This window comes from Lagenorhynchus albirostris, chromosome 1, assembly GCF_949774975.1.
Source record: "Lagenorhynchus albirostris chromosome 1, mLagAlb1.1, whole genome shotgun sequence".
NCBI lineage: Eukaryota > Metazoa > Chordata > Mammalia > Artiodactyla > Delphinidae > Lagenorhynchus > Lagenorhynchus albirostris.
The window spans coordinates 164,804,099-164,821,300 of NC_083095.1; the positions used below are offsets into that span (position 1 = coordinate 164,804,099).

The window sequence follows — 17,202 nt, forward strand, 5'->3', positions numbered from 1 at the left end:
CCCTGGTGGTCCAGTGGTTAGGACTTGGTGCTCTCACTGCCAGGGGCCCAGGTTTGATCCCTGGTTGGGGAACTAAGATCCTGCAAGAAGATGTGGCACAGCAAAAAAAAAATAGGTCAGGGAAGCATGTTTAAAAAAAAAGACAGGGAAGATATGGAAGACATAAATCAAACATCTAAAAATGAAAATTTTAATGGATAAGATCACTGCAGAAGATTTGGGAATCTGAATTTACAGCAATAAAAACTATCTAAAATGAAACACAAAGTAAAAAAGACTAAAGAGGGCTTCCCTGGTGGCGCAGCGGTTGAGAGTCCGCCTGACGATGCAGGGGACACGGGTTCGTGCCCCGGTCCAGGAAGATCCCACATGCCGCGGAGTGGCTGGGCCCGTGAGCCACGGCCGCTGAGCCTGCGCGTCCAGAGCCTGTGCTCTGCAACGGGAGAGGCCACACAATGAGAGGCCCGCGTACCGAAAAAAAAAAAAAAAAAAAAAAGAAAAAAAAAGAGAAGGGAGAAGAGGAAAAAGGGAACAAAAAACAGACAAAGTAGAAAACAAATAGCCGGATGTTAATCACATTAAATGTAGATGGCCTGCCCTGATTAAAAGTCAGAGACTGTCAAATTGGATAAAAAAAAGTAAAACACAATTGTATGTTGTCTATAATAAAACGCAAGTTAACTATATAAAGACATAAATAAGTTAAATCTAAAAAGATGGAAAAAATATACCATGTTAACACTGATAAAAAGAAAGCTGCAGAGATTATATTAATATCAAAGTAGACTTCAGAGTAAATAATATTGCCAGGAACAAAAAGGTCATTTCATAACAATTAATGGATCCATTAACAAAGAGGACATAACAATCCTTAATGTTTATGCCCTATAATAGAGTTTTAAAATTCCTGAAGCAAAAACTGATAGAACTGAAAGGCACAGACAGTCATTTCTATAAATACAAAGTCAGAGATTTCAACGCCCCTCTCTTAATAGTTAACAGAATAAGTAGACAGAAAATCAGTAAGGACACAGGAGACTTGAATAATCTGAATTCAGTGATTTATAGAAAACTACCTAATAATAGAATACATATTATTTTCAATAGCATGGAGAACATTTATCAAAATGAACCATATTCTGAGAATAAAACAAGTCTCAATAAATTTTTTAAAATTCGCATCATACAAAGTATGTTTTATAACCACAAATTAGAAATCAATAACAGAAAACCTGGAAAATCTACAAATACTTGAAAACTAAACAACACACTTCTAAATAACCCACTGGTTAAAGAACAAATCACAAAAGAAATTAAAAGTATTTGGAACGGAATGAAAATAAAAAACAAAATTTATGGGATGCAGCTAAAGCAACGTTTAGAAGGAAATTTATAGTTTAATGCTTTATTGAAAAAAAAGAGAAAGGTCTCAAATTAATGACATATGCTTTTAATCAAAAGAAGCACAGACTGACCCAAAGTAGCAGTAGAAACAAAACAAAAAAGAGCACATATCAATAAAACTGAAAACAGAGAAACAACAGAGAAACTCAATGAAACCAAAAGCTGGTTCTTGGAGAAAAATCAATAAAATTGATAAACCTCTTGCTAGACTAATCAGGAAAAAGAGAAAAGATGCAAATTATGGCTTTTAGGAGTCAGAAAGGACAAATCAATATAGATCCTACAGACATTAAATGGAATACTCGGAACAACTTCATGACAATAAATTTGATAACTTAAGATGAAATGGTCAAATTCCTTGAAAGACACAAACTACCAAAGTTCACCCAGAAGATTCAGATAACCTGACTAGCCCTACTTCTATTAAAAGAATGGATTTTGTAGTTAAAACCCTTCACACAAACAAAAGGAAACTTCAATCATCAGGAAGGAAAAATTAGCAATATCAATATCTAGGTAAATATAACAGACCAGAAGTTGGCACACTTTTTCTGTAAAGGGCCAGACAATAACTATTTTAGGCTTAATGGGTCATGTGAGATAGATATATATATCACGAGTCGGTACATGTATGTATGTGTGTGTGTGTGTGTGTGTGTATATATATATATATACATCAACTCAACTCTGCTGGTAAAGTATAAAAGCAAGATAGACAACACATAAATGATTGAGCATGTCTGTATTCCAATAATACTATATTTTATGAACTCTAAAGTCTAAAATTTTCATGTATCATGATATATTCTTCTTTTGATGTTTTTCAATCACTTAAAAGAGCAAAATGAACCCAAAGCAAGCAAAAGGAAGGAAATAATGAAAAGCGGAATTTGGTGAAATTGAAAAAAGAAAAAAAAAAAGAGAAAATTCAAACTAAAATCTCATTCTTTCAAAGATTAGTAAAACTGGCAAGCTTCTAAGCCAGACTGGTAAAGAAAAAAAGAAAAAAGACATATCACTGATATCAAGAACGTCTAGATTTGGAGATGACGTGATTTCTATGTAGAAAATCCTAAGGAATTGCCAAAAAGCGACTAGAACTAATAAGTGGGTTTAGCATGGTTGCAGGATATAAGGTCAATATTAAAAAAGCAACTATTTCTACACAACAGCAATCAACAATCAGAAATTGAAAATTTTAAAAATACTATTTACAACAGTGTCAAAAAAATGAAATAGGGATCGACAAAAGATATGCAAGATCCACGCACTGAAAACTACAAAACATTGCTGAAAGAAATTGAAGAAGTAAAATAAATGGAGAGATACATTGTGTTCGTGGGTTAGAAGACTCAATACTGCTAAGATGCCAATTCTCTCCCCAATTAATCCATACATTTGAGGCAATCTCCATCAAAACTTGAGACCTTTTATAAAAACTGACAAACTGATTAGAATATTTATTTGGAAATGCAAAGGACCTAGAATAGTCAAAAGTTAAAAGACTTACACTATTGCTTTTAAGACACATTATGACGCTATAGCAATCAAGACATAACACACACATAGCTCACTGGAATAGAACAGATTCCTAAAATAGACCCACACATGTATGGTTAGTTGATTTCAATAAAGATGTCATGGTACCTCAATGAAGAAAAGATAATCTTTTCAAAAAATTGTGTTGGAACAACTGGATAGCCTTAAGCAAAAAGATGAACCTTGTTATGTCACATCCTATACAAAATTTAACAAAAATGGATCACAGATCTAAGTATAAGAGCTGAAACTATAAGGCTTCTAGTAGAAAATATAGGAGAAAATCTTAGTGACCTTGGGTTTGGCAAAGATTTTTTTAATACATGACATAAAAAGCAGGAACTATACAAAACTGATGAACTGGTAACTGATAAATTAAAAATGTTGGTTCTTCAAATGACACTGTTACAAATATTAAAAGTCAAACCACAGACCAGGAGAAAATATCTGCAAAACATATATCTGACAAAGGACTTGTATTTAGAATATATAAATAACTCTTACAACTCAGTAATAAAAAGGGAAACAACTCAATTTTTTTAAATGGACAAAAGACCTGAACAGACATTTAACCAAAGAAAATATAGAAATGACAAATAAGCATGGCAAATGTTCAATATATCATTAGGCATTGAGGAAATGCAAACAAAAACACAATTAGAATGAGTAAAATTAAAAAGACTGATCATACCAAGAGTTGGTCACAATGTGGAGCAACTAGAAACACTGCTTATAGGAATGTAAAATGGTACGACGACTGTGGAAAATAGTCTGGCAGTTTCTTAAACTATAAAGCCTACACCTACCATATGGTGTACCCATTCCACTATAACATGTTTCCATACAGAAATGAAAGCATACATCCTCAGAAAGACTTACACATTAATGTTCATAGCAGCTTTATTCGTGATAGCCCCAAACTAGAAACAACCTAAAAACCTGCACACAGGTGAATGGATAAATAAATTGTGGTTATATCCGTATTAGGGAATACTAACAATAAAAAGGAAATCAATTATTGATACGTGTGACAACTACAGAAAAATCTCAAAAGAATTATGCTGAGTGAAAGAAGTCAGACCAAAAAGAAAGGAAAAAAAAAAGGAGTACACACTGTAGGATTCCATTTACATAAAATTTTTTAAATTTATAGTGACAGAAAGCAGACCAGACTAGAGATGAGAGATGGGAAGGAAGAGAGGGATGCAGGAGCAAATTACAAAGAGGCACCAGGAAACATTTGTGGGTGATAGATATGTTCATTTTGACTGTGGTGATACTTTCTGTTTCGCTGGTGTATATGTATGTCAGAAGTTATCAAACTGTTATATTTTAAATATGTGGACATTGTTGTACCTCAATTATACTTCAATAAAGCTGTAAAGAAAGAAAAAAAGTAGAATGAAGTGTCAAGTACAGAGCTTTGGAGAACCCTGACATTTAGGGATAGAAGAAAGAAAAGGAATCACTAAAGAAGAAAAAAAAACTGATCATAGGCAGGATAAGATGCAAATTATTACAGTTATCAACTTCAGGGGAGTTGTAAACAGTGTAGAATGATAGAGAAATTAAGAAAGTTGGTGATTAAGAAAATACCAGTGGATTTAGACATTAGGATATATGTATTAAAAGAGCAAAACATTCAGAGGTCACCAAAGAGACCAGTACTGAAGTCAGAATGTCAAGGGTTAGGGCTTCCCTGGTGGCGCAGTGGTTGAGAGTCCACCTGCCGATGCAGGGGACACGGGTTCGTGCCCCGGTCCGGGAAGATCCCACATGCCGTGGAGCAGCTGGGCCAATGAGCCATGGCCGCTGAGCTTGCGCATCCGGAGCCTGTGCTCCGCAACGGGAGAGACCACAGCAGTGAGAGGCCCGTGTACCGCCAAAAAAAAACACAAAAAAACAAAAAACGAATGTCAAGGGTTAAGAGAACGGGAAGTCATTGAGTGACAGCAGAAGGACAGCACTCACCTGAGAAGTATTCAAACAAAAAAGAGAGAAAGTTGATGCAAGATAGAAGTTCACTCATTAGTTATATGCTCTTTTCCTTCTTGACAACCATAGACAATATAAATGCATTTATGTTTTACTGGCATCATAATCAAAGATGTCATTAAAGATGTCAATCTACTGTATCATTACATTTTTTTCCAGAACCAAAAGCGTTATGACATTTAAATAAAAATGTTCCTGACAACTTTATCCACCCTTCCAAAGTTCAATACCTATGAAATGAGTGATGGGGGAGGATCCTCTGGTAACAACCCTGTTGAGGACCTGCTCCAGAATTTCTTGTCTGATCATCTCATGGATCTAAAAAGAACAGAAGAACCAATAAAATATTCCTTGGTGACCTTCAGCTTACAATTATATCAATGCATGTTAGGCAGATTAAAGAATAGTTTGAAAAAAAAAAAAGAATAGTTTGAATATGGGCAAAACTGGACTGTTTATTTCAAAGACAAATATAATGTGAATCATCGGGAAAGAATCACTCAATTCTACCCTCATTCTGTGCTCAGACAATTCATTAGCAGGGCAAACTTTTATTAGCCTAAAAGAGAAATCATATGAAAGTACTGCTACATATAAGGTCCAGCATCAAACAGGAATAATTCTACCTAGGTATCTATTACATGCCAACGTCCATATTCCTGACAGTATGCACAACTTTTATTTTAAAATTTAAAAGCCCATGAAAATTTCTGAAAACCTAGAAAATCTTCACCAACCCCTTCCTCAGTTTCTACAAGCAGAGCAACTGCCTAAAAAACAACCTGTTTTGAATTTTTACTCGAATTTTAGTTAAATTTCATACCTGAACTTGATAACTTTGGGATACAGACTAATTACTTTCAGACCCTGGACTAATAATTTGATTATTAGTAAATTCTATATTCTATAGATACCTTGGCAAAGCCAACATCTGTGTGAAACCAAGTGGAACCTTCTTAGTTTTAAAAAAGATTAATTTAAAAACAAAAACCATTTTCTTATTCTAAGAATGTTTTTAATCAGATTATGGTTAAGGAGAGTCATATGTATCTAATACACAACTCTCAAGGACTATTATATGACATTCACTTCATGGTTCTGGATCAGAACATCAGATTTACATTTAAATTGGTCTCCAAATAACATTTTCAGCAGATACGTTTGTTGTGTAGATACAGTGAACAACTGAATGTAAAGAAGATGTCTTAGAGAAATCACTGGCAAAGCAAATTTGTTTAGTCTCAGATATGATCTTTTTTGAACTTGAAATGAATTTTTGAAAGCTATTTCAGAAATTAAGATTGAGATGATAGCCATAATATGGTAATGAATTAAAAGATTGTAAATTCCCCAATTTGGTTCTTCAAAAACAATGAACCATTAAGAATGATTCTTCAAGCTTGATGTTCTACAGCAACCTAAAAGATTATTTTTTGTATAAGGGAATTTTAAAAACCCAGATTTACTGCTAGAGGAAGAAGAGGAAATCATGAGGAAGTTAACTTATATTCAAACTTCTAAAACATGGTCAGGAAAAACAGAAATTAGAATAAATGAAAATCTCATATAAATAAAGAGTGAGAAAGTAAGTATTCCATCAAACTGGGTCTATAATGTTTCAATTACTATCCCAATCTCTGTTCTGGGAAACTGCTACATACTCAAATTGCCCTGTCCCCCAGACTCCCAAGTTAATGCCCTATTTATTAGGGAATGGTTGCTAAACTAGAGTCTCACCTTGAAAGTTTCCAACAGGATATTGGCTCCCAGCTTACATGCATGCTGGTTTGGCATTCTAGAAAGACCTGAGCTGGCTTCAATAGTTTTTCCATCAAGAATCTTCTTTGGCCCATAGGAATCCATTAAAATGAAGCCAAGTTCTACCAGGCCCTGAGTAACATGATCCCAACTGTGAACACTGCAAGAAAACAAAGTTTAGTTAAGAAGAAAAACTTAGTAAAATACCTTACCTCTATATTCTCTGCTGTGTTACGTATTTCCCAAACTTGACCTGGATAACCAACACTCCACATAAATTCTGAATTTCTTAATGAACAGTAATGGGAATGGTAGGCAAGCAATCTCTACCGACAGAACACCAAGAAAATCCAAAAACTACAGAACATTAAAAAACATATGAAGCAGAGCAGCACTCTGAGAGGATGACAACATGCTGGAGGATTAGGGCAATGCCACACCTAGAAGATTAGCCCTTGGTACACCCTACCACTATCCTCAAGTCACAGAGGCAGAATGTGTTAAAAGATACAGCACTCTCAGACAAACTAATGGGGAATATCAAAAACGATAATAAGGAGATAAGCAATAACCACCAAATACAAGAAAACAATATCACCACGAAAGAGAAGCACCAAACTCAATGAAGACAACTAATCGCTAAGGGAAAAGGTTAATGGAACAAAGAGAAGATTTTAAAAGTCTAATGAATATCCTCAGAGAAATAAGAGTATTATAGCATGAAACAAAAAATGAACTGTTATGAAAATAGAACCAATTAGAAATTTTGGAAATAAAAAACATGACGGATAGAGTGAAAAACTCAATAAATGGACCTAAGAATAAAATGGGCAGAGCTGAAGAAATAATTATTGAGAAGAGCGAGCTAAGGAATTTTTGTTGAACTTGACACAAAAAGACAAAAATATGAAAAACGTGAAAGAAAAATTAAGAGATACAGCACACAGATCAAGAAATTCCAACAGTTAATAAGAGAGAAAAAGGGGAGACAGTACTCAAAGAAAACAGAAGAAAATCATTACAGAGTTTAGGAAAGACATGACTCCTTACAGTGAGAGGGCACACCAATTACCAAACAGAAATGAATTAAAAAGGAACCTACACAAACACAAATTGTGTTAAATTTCAGAAGATAAAGGATAAAAATAAAGTCTTAAAAGTTCCCATGAAGAAAAATAACAGATTATCTAAAATAATACAAGAATCAGATAACCATCAGACTTTTCATCAGCAATTCTAGATGCAAAAAGACAACGTGAAACTGATTATAAACTCAGAATTTTAAACCTCGTCCAACTATTTCTGTTCAAGTGGAAGAGCAAAACAAAGACATTTTCAGATATGAAAAGTTTACTATCCACAAACCATATCCGAAAGGATTACTGCAAAAAATATATACTTATGGCATATCTCCAAGTGAAAAGTATGAGGTTCAAAAGATAAGATGTAAACAAAGAAACCAGTAAAATTATGAAGTCTAAATAAGTATAGTCTGTTAATAATCTCAACAAGAATGAAGTGGAGAAATGTTTGCTGTGGGCTAAAGTTACCATCTTGGAGGGAGGAGACAGTTGTAGTCGGTTTGCTACAAAATGTTTATCTGTAACATGAAAGAGCTCATACATGATTGGTAAACAGGGGAGGTAAGTATAACCTGGAAGTTTTATTGGTTCATAGGTGATTTTTTTTCCTAGTACATTAATGTTCTGCACCTCTAAGTATCTGCAGGTAAACACAAAGTATGCCAATAGAGCTAAATATAGCAAACCATGGAGACAAACCACAGACAAAGCATGACACAGTAAAGACCGTTATAACAGCTAACGTATATTCTGAAATACAACATTAAACATGAAAGTAACAACCAGGATGGTTACCAGTTTTTTCAATTTGATTTAAAATGGATTTGCCTAAAACTGCTAATAATTTAATTGTCTAAAACTGCTAATTCAATTCCATCCATCAGTCCCAAACTCCCAACAGTTAAAGTAAATAAAACTCAGTTTTCTACTCACCTAAAAAGCCAATGAAGACTCAGGCCAATAGAGTAGTAATAGCATTAAAGGAAATAGCATGAAAGGAGCAAAGGTACCTACTTCAGTTTTGTATCCTTGCTATCAAGGTGGCCAAGAACTCAGCCCTTGGGATTCAAGGATCTTCTGATCTTAACACTAAATACCCTATGAACCTTATGGTTCATGAACTTACCTATTCTTTACCACTTCCAAGATCATGGTTGAAACACAACATCTATGAGGAACTAGATCCTGAAGAAATTTTGAGCCTTGGAGAAGCTGAAGATCCTTAAAGCTTTTTATAACCAAAGACTTTAAAAGGTCAAATACCTAATATAATGAAAGAAATAGGAAAATGAAGCAAAAAATGATAGCCCATACTATAGAATCTTAACCCTGCAACTGTTCCTACTTGCTGCCATACACTCATATCCCTATGACAACTGTTTCACTGATGAGTATGATACAAAAATTATGACTTTCAGTGGGAACTTAAAAGAGCTGAAGACAGGTCTTCCTTGAGAGAAAAAGGGCTAAAAATCAATATTACCCACAACCAGAGAAACACATATGAGAAAAAAGGGTAAAGGATTTTATATTTTCATTCTTTCAAATAACAGATTCTCATTAATTTCAAGTTGATCAGGGACAGTTTCTTAGAAAGCTACAACATAATACAATTGCAATGAATACCCAGCTAAACTTCCCATTCTTGCTACTTGGACTGTGTGATGTTTCCACTCTTATTCCCATCTCGCCACCTGGCTTACCACACAATAGGAAGTGGAGGTATAAACCAAGTATCTGAAGAAGTCTTCAAGCAGCCCACAGAGAACAGTGTGGGCCTACATTCTTATAGGGGAATATGCTGCTGGCAGGGTGGGAGTGGAATTGTTTAGGAAAAGATAATTTAAAAAAAACAGACTATTGTACACTTTATCAACTACAGAAGGAACCAAAAAGTCATTCATAAATACCTGTTCCTCAAATCTTTGTATTCTTGTTACAGAGAGGAAGAGGGCAATGCTGAAAGGACATATATTACTACCGAAATCTCCTTGCTGTCCTGCCTAGAACAATAAATCAGAAAGGAGTCATAACTTACATCTGAAAAGAATAATATATCCTACTTAAAAACAAGTCCTTAGATGGATCAGAAACCTAAATATAAGAGCTAAAACTATAAAACTTTTAAAAGGAAACACAGTAGGAAATCTTCAAGACTTTGGATTAAAGATTTCTTAGATACCATAACAAAAACATAATTTATATAAGAAAAAACTGATAAATTGGATCTCATTAAAAATCAAAACTTTTGTGCTTCAAAAGACACCATTAAGAAAATGAAACAAGCCAGAGACTGAAAAAAATATTTGCTAATTACATACATGATAAAGGACTTGTACCTATGATATACAAAGCATTCTTAAAACTCTTTAAGTCACAATCAAAAAATGGGCAAAAGATCTGAATAGACATTTCATCAAAGATATCAGAACAACTAAATAAGCACATGAAAAGATGTTTGGTTATCATCAGTCACTAAGGAACTGCAAAGTAAAACCTCTATGAGATACTGTTTCACAGCTATTAGAATAGGTATATTAAAAAAAAAAGACAGTAACAAATGTTGGCCAGGATGTGGATAAACAGGAGCCCTCATACAGTGCTGACGGATATGTAAAATGATGTAGCCACTCTGGAGAACAATTTGGTAGTTTCTTTAAATTATAAACATATGGGACTTCCCCAGTGGTCCAGTGATTAAGACTCCGTGCTTCCACTGCAGGGGGCGCAGGTTCGATCCCTGGTCAGGGAACTATGATCCCACATGCCACACGGCATGGCCAAGAAAAAAATTATATATATATATATATATATATATATAGAGAGAGAGAGAGAGAGAGAGAGAGAGACAGGGAGAGGGAGAGAGAGAGAGAGAGAGAGAGAGAGAGAGAGAGAGAGAGAGAGAGAGAGAGACACATAAATGTATTACATAACCCAGAAATTCCACTTGTAGGTATCTACCCAAGAGAAATGAAAACATATGTCCACACAAAGACATGCATGTGAATGTTCACAACAGCATTATTCATAATAGCCGAAAAGTAAAAACTCAAATGTCCATCAACTGGTGAACAGCTAAACAATGGACATGTCTATACAACGGAATACTATTTAACAATAAAAAGGAATGAAATACTTGTAAGTGCTACAACATGGATAAACCTCGAAAATTATGCTAAATGAAAGAAGCCAAACACAGAAGATTACATATTGTATGATTCTATTTATATGAAATCAGGAAAGGTAAATCTATAGAAACAGGCATGAAGGATCTTACAAGGTGATGAAAATGTTCTAAAACTGAATTATGATGATGGTTGCACAATTAGGTAAACTTATGAAAAATCAATGAATTACACACTTAAAATGGGTGTATTTTTTTTTCTTTTTTTTTTGGCTGTGTTGGGTCTTCGTTGCTGTGCGTGGGCTTTCTCTAGTTGCAGTGAGTGGGGGCTACTCTTTGTTGCAGTGCGTGGGCTTCTCATCGTCCTGGCTTCTCTTGTTGTGCAGCACAGGCTCTAAGCGCACAGGCTTCAGTAGTTGTGGCACGTGGGCTCAGCAGTTGTGGCTTGTGGGCTCTACAGCTCAGGCTCAGTAGTTGCGGCGCACGGGCTTAGTTGCTCCACGGCATGTGGGATCTTCCTGGGCCAGGGCTTGAACCCATGTCCCTTGCATTGGCAGGCAGATTCTTAACCACTGTGCCACCAGGGAAGCCCCAAATGGGTGTATTTTATGTTATGTAAATTGCACCTCAATAAAGCTTAAAAAATAGATCTTTGAGCCCTGAAAGAAATGACAAGAAACAAAAGAAAAAAAGGAATACAGCTTCCCTGGTGGAGCAGTGGTTAACAATCCTCCTGCCAATGCAGGGGACACGGGTTTGATCCCTGGCCCAGGAAGATTCCACATGCTGCAGAGCAACTAAGCCCGTGCATCACAACTACTGAGTCTGTGTGCCACAAATACTGAAGCTCGCACGCCTAGAGCCTGTGCTCCGCAGCAAGAGAAGCCACAACAATGGGAAGCCCATGCACTGCTATGAAGAGTAGCCCTGGCTTGCTGACTAGAGAAAGCCTGTGCACAGCAATGAAGACCCAACACAGCCAAATATAAAAACAAATAAATTAATCAATTAAAAAAAGAAAAAAAGGAATAAATATAAAATCAAAGATGAATAAAACAGAAAACCAACAAACAAATATAAAACAGTCGATAAAGCTGGTTCTTTGAAAAGATCAATAATATAGTTACTGTAAACCTAAATAAAAAGAAGAGTGAACAGATACAGAGAAGACAAAGGAGCTTCAAAGGCTAGTTCCCACATCATGGTCTTTAAATATCCTTTCCTACAAAAGGGACCCAAGGCTCCTTAGAGAAATCAGGATCGGGTAAGGAAAGTACAAGTGTGTCTTGGATAGCTTATGCCACAGAAGTGCTCAAAGACTAATGGGGCCATGTTAGAAGGACATATAAGCCTACCTCAAGGATCCAATTAGCCAAATATGGGTCACTTTGGGTACTGCATACGAGCAGATTGAATTTTAAAAGGTTCATTGGCTGCATAACAATATCCAAAAAAATGGGGGGTGGCTCTTTTCACAGAAGAAAACCAGCTAATAATGTAGAAGGAATGACAGAATTAAAATTTTCTAATCTTAATTCTACTATTTTGCAACTCCGAGTATAATTAGTGATTTAGGCCAAGAATCATCAGTAGACGGGAAAACAAAATCCACTGTGTGAAAGGTTGCTGAGGAAAAGAATTTTCGCATGCCTCGAATTATGATCCCATGGATTACTTTCTAATTACAAAGGGAAACATATACCTTTGCAAATGAAGAAACCTGATGGTCATTGTCTTGATCAAATGATTTGGCTAAGACTGCCTGATACTATGAGCCTTCTGACATAATGCAATAGAATAGTGGTTGGCAAACTACAGCCTCTGGGACAAATCTAGCCCATCACCTAATCTTGTACAGCCCATGAGCTAAGACTGATTTTCACTTTTTTAATTGTTGAGGGGAAAAAAAAAATCAAAGGAAGAATAATATTCTGTGACACACGAAAATTAAATAAAATTCAAATTGCAGTGCCCATGTAGTTTCATTGGCACACAGCCACAGTCATTCATTTATGTGTTGTTTCTGGCTGCCTTGCTGCTACAACAGTAGGGCTGAGTAGCACTGACAGAGACCGTATCACCTGCAAAGCCTAAAATAGTTAGTGTCTGTCCCTTTAGAGGAAGTTTGCTGACCCCAAAAAGAGAAAGTATACAACATCACTTATGACATATTCTTGCCAAAAATGTTTAACTTGAATCTAATCATGAGGAAAAAGACAAATCTGACAATGAGAGACACAAGAAAACTGGGCTGGATGCTTCAAAAAACTCAATGAAAAGGTATTAATCCTTATTCTTAGGAGACATCTGTGGAAGTATTCAGGCATTGAAGGGTCATGATTTCTTCTTTTAAATGGTTCAGAAAAAAATCTGTACTTGTGAGAAAGTGAGATAAGGTAAATGTAGCAAAATACTTAAAAAGAGTTCAAAACATTTCTAATTTTTATCTTACTACTTCACAAATATTTAATGATGAATGACTTAGCTTCACAAAACCTCACAATATATTACTAGAAATAGGCAATTTCCCCAATTCACAAATACGGAAACAGAGGTCAAGACTGAAGCTCATAGAATAATGGAGTTAAGGTTAAATTTTGAGTTTCCTGCTGAACAGTCTTCACCTTTTTTTTTCTTTTTAAACACTAAAACACTTAAGGTATGGTTTTAAAACAGAACTTGCTTAAGAATGTAGTGATATCATGTATCTTCCACTTTCAAAGTAAAAAAAAAGAGATCCTCTAGACCCAGGGTAGTTCTACAATATTTCTATGTATTTGTTTCCTGTCATTAACCAGCATAAAAGAGGCTTGAGTTCAAACATCCCTGTTTCATAAAGAGATCCTGGATCTCCTTAAGAGTGTGGGGCTACCTTTAGGAGTTTCAGTAGTTCTCTGCCTAGTTCACAGTCCAACTTGATGGCAAACACAATGTGTAGAATAATGGTGCCTTCCACGTGACGAAGTTCACCTGATGGTACAGTAACAAAATCCAACAGCCTAAAAGATTCAACAGAACGGTATGAGCTATAGTTTGGGAAAGAGACAACAGTGCATATGCTCATATGAACAAACAGAAAAACTCAAGCTGAACTAATATGATCACTGGAGGCAGGCACAAAGTACAAAATCTACTGTCTCATTCTCTGCTCCTTTTTTACAAAACTTCTTGAAAGAACTGTCTACAGTCATTATTTCCACTTCTTTACCTCTTCCCAGTTCAATTCAATTCAATTAGGCTTCTGTCCCCTCCCTAACCTCCCTTTCCAATGCTATTTGTAGCCCTTGCAAGAATAATCAAATGACCTGTACACTGTCAAAACCAATAACCAAATTTCATCTTAATTAAAGCCTCAGCAGATTTGACACAGTTGACCCCTTCTTTCTTGAAACACTTTCTTCTCTTAGCTTCTGGGGCATTGTCACTGGCCTCTTAATTATTTGTGCTGGCTCATCCTCCCTTTAAATGGTGAATGCCTCTGAGCTCAATCTTGCGTTTCTTTCTCTTCTCTTCACGATTTCCCTAGGTGACCCTATCCAGTCTGAAGGCTTTAGTCCTTTCCAATCTGTATTTCCTGTCCTGACCTCTAAAACCCCAGACTGCCTGCTCAACACCTCCATATGGGATACTAATATACATCTCAAACTTACATGGTCAAAACTGAGCTTATTTCCCCCTAAACTTGCTTTTTGTCAGTCTTTCCTAACTCAGTATACAAGACCACCTTCTAATCAATTGCTCAAGCCAAATAACTAAAAGTTATTCCAGATTAGAAGCAGTAGGCTGAAACAGGATTAAAAGCACGAACTCTGCAGCCAAACTGCTTGAATTCAAATCCCAGGTCCACCAATTTATGGCTACATAACCCTTGGAAATTCCTTAATTTCTCTGTGCCTTGGTTTCTATATGCATAAAACAGAGGCAAAAGAGAGTTGCTGTAAGGTTTAAAGTGCTTAGAACAGCACTTGGCACAGAGCAAGCACTCTGTTAAGTATTTGTTTCAAAAAAAAATCCTCTTTTTCAGTCACATCATGCTGTGTCCTGCCTTTGCACTAACTGTTCCACCAACTGAGAATGTGCTTTTTCCTGATCTATATATTGTGGCTCTTACCATTTAGGCTTCAGTTAAAATAACACCTTCTCAGAGAAGTTTTCCCTGACCACTCAACCTAAAGTAGCTATACTGTCACTGTCACATCATCCATTTGAAATATACGCATAACACTTTTCACTCTAATATTTTTGTTATTTATTTTCTTTTCTCTTCTCGTTGAAATATCCATGAGAGCAGGAACCTTGTCTGACTGGTTCATCACTGTAGTCCTAGGGCCAAATAGTTTCTGGCACAAAGTAAACACTTAAATAGCTTTTAAGCTTGCAATTTACAGAATAATTATTGCTGTTTTCCTGGAAAGATTAAAATGAAAGAGTTGAAGAGACTGCATTATTCTTTTAATTTTATTACTGAGCAGCTAAGGGGACTAGGGAAATTCTGGGCTGAAGTGAAGGTATGGACTGAACAGTTAGATAACAATAAGATGAATTTGGAAAAATGATTTTATTTCTATACTGTGATACTCACTCATCACCACTCTGTTCCTCACTGTGCTGCGTATCTAGCTTGTTGAAGAAAGCTATGATTCCTTCCAAAACCTTCTTCCGGCTTCCCTGAAAAAAATACAAAATAAGTAAGGTCTCTCCATAAAGGGCAAGTTGAACTTAAAGTTCTTTTCAGCTTGAAGGATTTTCAAGTATGAATTTAAATAAATTATAACCTAGAGTCACACTAAGAATTTATAGAACACTTTCATGTTGAAATTGAGTTTGAAATACATCTTAACATCAGATTTTAAGGGGCCTATAGTCCACCCTTTCTGAAATCTTTATCCCTTTTACTACCACACACACACAAAATGTGGTACTACAAGAGATAATGTATGTTTACTTTGGTTGAGGGCCATGACCTTTTTACTAGATCAAATCATCATACATGAAATAAAAGCATCTATGCCCTAGTATATAAAACAAGAGTATGAATAAGCTGAATGGTACTAACTGGGCATTTCACCAGAGTTAAAAAAAAAAGCAAATTTTTCATTTATACCTTTGAGGAGAGAACCAGAAGCTGATAGACCAAGGGTGGTATTTCTTGAAGATTCAATTTGGAGAACATCGTCAACACTTTTTCCACCACAATTTCCACCTCTTCTGCAGTCAGAGGGACATCCCTGTGGATCAAAGATTCTAAAGATCAGAGCCTAATTTGGGAGATATTAGAATACTATAACTACCTCTTTTGATTTTTCTCTAATGCAGAAGCTTAAAGGGGACCAACAACCTTACCTAAGCAGTTATCTTGGGAAAAAAAATCATAAAGTTATACTTTAAATAAGAAATCAAAGCAAAAAAGAGTGGGGGTAAATTCTGTAACAGAAAACAGAGGTACCGATACTCTTATTTAGGGAACAGTGGTATTTGACCTTGCTACATTTCAGTTTCTAGTAGGTAAGTTCTCATAGCAGGATATAAAAAGAAAAGGGAATGATGAGGCTTACTTGAACATGGAGGTGAGCTGGATTACATATTGATGATCCCATCTGATTAAAGAAATTGACAAAGGAAGTTTATGTCATTTAAACTTATTTACATATTACTTTGTAAAATTAGTAAGGAGGAAAAAATTAGGGCCATTTCAAGTTTGATTTGGTACCACTGGGAAACAAAATCAAAGAAATGACATTTAAAACAATGAAATAACAGCTTTTAACCTATCAGACTGGCAAAATCAAACTCTGATGATATTCAGTGCTGGTGAGATTTTGGGAAACAAGTACTTAACATACCGTTTTAGGGGATGTACACTGATATAATCCTGGGAAGACAAGCTGGCAATACTACTTATCAACTTTAAAAATGCACATAACCAAAGACCCACCCAACTTACTATTAGAAATATATCCCATGTACATGCTTATAAAAGGTCACCTAGACATATAAGGATGTTAATTCCAACACTTTTTATAATAGCAAAAAACCAAATAGCCAAATATTATTTATTGGCAAAAAACAAATAATCTAACAATTGGACACTAGCCAAATATTAGAATACTATGGAACTATTAAAAAGAATGATGTAAAGTGGTATATGCTGACATGAACATGTGTTAAATGAAAAATCAAAGGTATATTACAATGTAATGAATAAACTCTTTTGTGTAATTAAAAACAAACAAATGGATAAATATACATGTGCTGATTCATGCCTAAAATTATTTCTGTAATAGACTTCCCTGGTGGCGC

The 17,202-nt window shown here is 35.4% G+C and overlaps 1 protein-coding gene across 2 annotated transcripts in view; it reads right to left on the bottom strand.

Moving 5' to 3' along the window:
* Nucleotides 1-17,202, bottom strand: part of FANCI (FA complementation group I) — a 73,837-nt gene that overhangs the window by 38,132 nt on the left and 18,503 nt on the right. For both annotated transcript variants that reach the window (XM_060159075.1, XM_060159066.1), the window contains exons 6-13: nt 16,458-16,499; nt 16,007-16,130; nt 15,485-15,570; nt 13,775-13,901; nt 9,689-9,781; nt 8,905-9,041; nt 6,676-6,856; nt 5,169-5,256 (exon numbers count right to left, since the gene is read on the bottom strand). In XM_060159075.1, coding sequence (XP_060015058.1) covers nt 5,169-5,256; nt 6,676-6,856; nt 8,905-9,041; nt 9,689-9,781; nt 13,775-13,901; nt 15,485-15,570; nt 16,007-16,130; nt 16,458-16,499 — 878 coding nt within the window. The remainder of the gene's footprint in view (nt 1-5,168; nt 5,257-6,675; nt 6,857-8,904; nt 9,042-9,688; nt 9,782-13,774; nt 13,902-15,484; nt 15,571-16,006; nt 16,131-16,457; nt 16,500-17,202) is intronic.